This window comes from Zeus faber, assembly GCF_960531495.2.
Source record: "Zeus faber genome assembly, chromosome: 15".
NCBI classification, from domain to species: Eukaryota; Metazoa; Chordata; class Actinopteri; order Zeiformes; family Zeidae; genus Zeus; species Zeus faber.
The window spans coordinates 24,275,555-24,279,219 of NC_137194.1; the positions used below are offsets into that span (position 1 = coordinate 24,275,555).

At 47.8% G+C, this 3,665-nt stretch overlaps 1 protein-coding gene across 4 annotated transcripts in view; it reads right to left on the reverse strand.

The window, feature by feature from the left end:
* rbbp8l (retinoblastoma binding protein 8-like) overlaps positions 1-2,774 on the reverse strand; it is a 7,606-nt gene extending 4,832 nt beyond the window's left edge. For 3 of the 4 annotated variants that reach the window (XM_080015078.1, XM_080015079.1, XM_080015077.1), the window contains exons 1-3: positions 2,668-2,774; positions 396-534; positions 110-152 (exon numbers count right to left, since the gene is read on the reverse strand). In XM_080015078.1, the coding sequence (XP_079871204.1) occupies positions 110-152; positions 396-534; positions 2,668-2,676 (191 nt within the window). In that variant the 5' untranslated portion in view covers positions 2,677-2,774. Of the gene's footprint in view, positions 1-109; positions 153-395; positions 535-2,667 lie in introns of those variants that run through there. The other variant, XM_080015080.1, reaches the window with a different exon arrangement.
* Positions 2,775-3,665: the final 891 nt, after the last annotated feature.

Here is a 3,665-nt window from a genome sequence, read left to right on the forward strand (position 1 = left end):
CATGACGAGAGGACGGGGAGAGAAAGCCGACTAAGATTGACTAACATTCGGAGCCACTCGAGTGCTCCAGGAAAGCAACCAAAAAAAGGAGGAAAGGAAGTAGACTCACCATCCCTTCTTACTGGACAGCTCCTGGACCTTCAGGTGCAACCCTAGTCCGGGCCGAGGGCAAATCAGACAACTGGTTACAGCACAGACAGCATTCTGCCACATCAGCATTCACTCGCGTGGCGAAAACGTTTGGTTTTTAGACCGACACTGCATCCCGTTTGAAAACGACACACAAAATGCCAAAAAAAACCAGCGTGTCCTCGACGCGTTCTACCACCACGCGCCGAGGACGCGCTGTTTTTTTTATTATCTCATAACGTGAAGGTTGACGCTTGGCACCGCACCCTCTAACTCCCGCTCGTGGGCGTCCCGCAGCTTGTGCACCAGCTCGCTGAAGCTCTCCATCGCTGGGTCGGCGCCCCGCGGCCCCGCCTCGGCCCTGGCGCACAGTCCTGCTCCTCTGCCTGACGACCGGAGGAACCCCTGAGTGAGGGACGTGGCACAGGGGAGAAAACACTCAGTGTATGCAATTTATGTGTTCTATAGAACACCATGCTGGAATCTTAGTCCCCCCCCCTGCCCACCCAGTGGAGGCCATGTTTGTATGTACGACCCAAGGATTGAACACACGTGACGCAGGGCGTGGACGAGGGAGAAGTGTCGCACTTCACCTCCAACGCAAATATAAAAACAGCTCTTGTTGAGATATCGGGATCGACAAAAGCCAGCCAGACCGGTTTGGCCAGGTCTGCTCTACCTTTGACTAAAGTTTGCAATTACTGTTTAATTTCTGCCTGCGAACATACGTGCGTTTGTGTGAGTGTGTGTGTGTGTGTGTGTGTGTGTGTGTGGATTTGCTGTTGTGTGTTATATTGACATACACCGCATATCCCTCATGTATCGTACGTGTCAATGGCGTCCTGCTGATCATTCACGAGGGAGCTACACATTTGGGTATAGTGGGTGTAGATCGTGTGGGCAGTTTGGGCGATATTCTGCCCTGCAACACGACACTCTTCCATCTGGGCTGCCACAATGGAGCGCAGGAATGTCATTGAATATCAGAAGTGACGTCCCAAGCGTCGAACAAAAACATCAGTTAACGAGCATGTCGCGTGCGCGCGCGCACACACACACACACACACACATACACACACACACACACACACACACACTGAGCTCAAACCACAAACAACTATTTTGCATTTCGATCAGTGCGGTGCTCCACTGGCGTGTCAGGATACGTTGGCTGAATGACTGTTAGTAACTTTGCCACGCAGCAAGAAAAGACCTGTCTTTCTCAACATGCTGCCTGTGCTGTTTTCCAAGCAATATTCGCAGACACACACACACACACACACACACACACACACACACACACACACACACACACACGAACGCACACACACACACACACACACACACACACACACACACACACACACACACATACTCTGCTGTATTCTAGATCATGGGTTACAAAAACGTGTTTAATAGATAATAAAACTTACTGGCGTTCACATTTGTTGTATTATTGGATTGATCATTATTGTAAATTATTAACAGATACAAATATCTGATCCGCCTCACAAACCTTCGTACTTCGAACCCGGAGAGGAAGATGCTTTGCACACACCTCACATACTGCGCGTCATGCAAAAAGAAGAAAGAAAGAACGAAATACCACGTTGGCCTTCGGATCAAGAGGAATATACATTTCAATGACCAACAGGTGTCGGTCGTAGCAGCGACTCTAGATGTAAGACGGAGAGATGATGTAGAACGATGTAGAATAACGTGTGAGTCATGATAATAATAATAATAATAATAATAATAATAATAATTATAATGACACAAATGACTCCAACTCATGACCTCAAACTGTAGATGGTGGCTCCATGCTCGGGAATGTGCATTGGGAGGTGTACAGGGTCACACACGCACACACACACACACACACACACACACACACACGCACACAAACGCACACACACGCACACACACGCGCACACACACGCAAACACACACGCACACACACACACACACACACACACACACACACACACACACACACACACACACACACACACTCAAACACACACGCACACATGCACACACACACACGCACACACGTGTGTTCGCAGGCAGAAATTAAACAGAAATTGCACATTCTTCCTCCCCGGTTTTATAACATTAGCGTAAACTAACAGAAAGTGATCCAACCACTGCTTGAGTTTCTTTGAAGTGAGCAAACAAATGATGTTTTCAAAGTTTTCAAAGATTTTCAATTTAACCCCCTCAACCATTCCACATCTCCATCCCGCTCGGCACGGCCCACACCTTTTTCCAAATCGGACCACATTACGTACTTATTTCGAAAGGGCGACCGGTTCATTCTCGCCCTGCGTGTGTGAGGGCAGCGAATCCCGCCGTTACGACCGCACTGCCATTGTTCGATTGGGGCAGATAAGGGAAGGGAAACGCTGCCAGTATGCTAATGTGTCCGCAGCTCACCGGGCCTGGCACTGCATACCAACGCAGCCCAGTGCAGCCCCCCTTGTTCACCCTCCCTGCCCCCGGCGACCTCTGGTCTGGACCTTCATCAGTGATACTCACCTCATCCATCTAGAGGCAATACAGAGACCCACTGCTCGGCACGGATGGGCTCCTTGTCCGGGAGAGCCAGAGAAAGAGGAGAAGGAAAGACAGACTGAGAGAGAGAGAGAGAGAGAGAGAGAGAGAGAGAGAGAGAGAGAGAGAGAGAGAACGAGAAGAGGGAGAACGCCCTGTACCCTCCCTTCTTCTCTCTCTCTCTCTCTTTCTTTCTCTCTCTCTCTCTCTCGCTCTCTCTCTTTCTCCACCCCAGAAAACCGGTCGGAGCGGTCTTCCCCCTGGGGAACACAAACACCGAGGCCTGGGCAAGTTGTCCCTTGATATTCCTGTTCTGCAGAAATCCCAAATAACCGGCTCGACCGGTCCCCCTGCCAAGCTCCCGAGGCGAGAGAGGGGAAAAAAAAAAAAAAAAGTGAGAGATGAGCTTGATACGACAACCCTCGACATGTTTTGACTTTGAAGGGGCATAAAATCAACATAAGTAAAAGGGATTTGTGAACAGGTAAATAAACGGGAGCGGGCAATACCACTTTCAACGGCACCAACGGTTAGTTGATGGATGGTGTTTTCCCTTGCAGCATATTGGTGTAGCATTCAAAAAAACATGGAGGCCTGCTGCTGTTTATTTACCAGTTTGCCTGTACACAGCTTGCACCAATTGAAACTCCTACTTAACCCAACATGGCTGCCAATGGAGACACTCTGTCTGTGGCAGTATTTGATGACATGTTTCTGATACAGTATCTACTCTGCGTATCGCCTGCAATTGAATGCACAGGAAAGTGGAGGCGGGTACCAGCAAGGTGATGGGTGTGAACAGGCATGAGTTTGGATGTATACAGTGTGGTGAAGATGAAGTAAAATACAATTTAATAAATAAAAAACAATTCATAAAAAAAACCCCAATAAATAAATAAACAAATAAACAAATGAATAAAATAATAAACAAACAAACAAATAAATAAATAAATAAACAAATAAAATACAATTAAATGGAATAT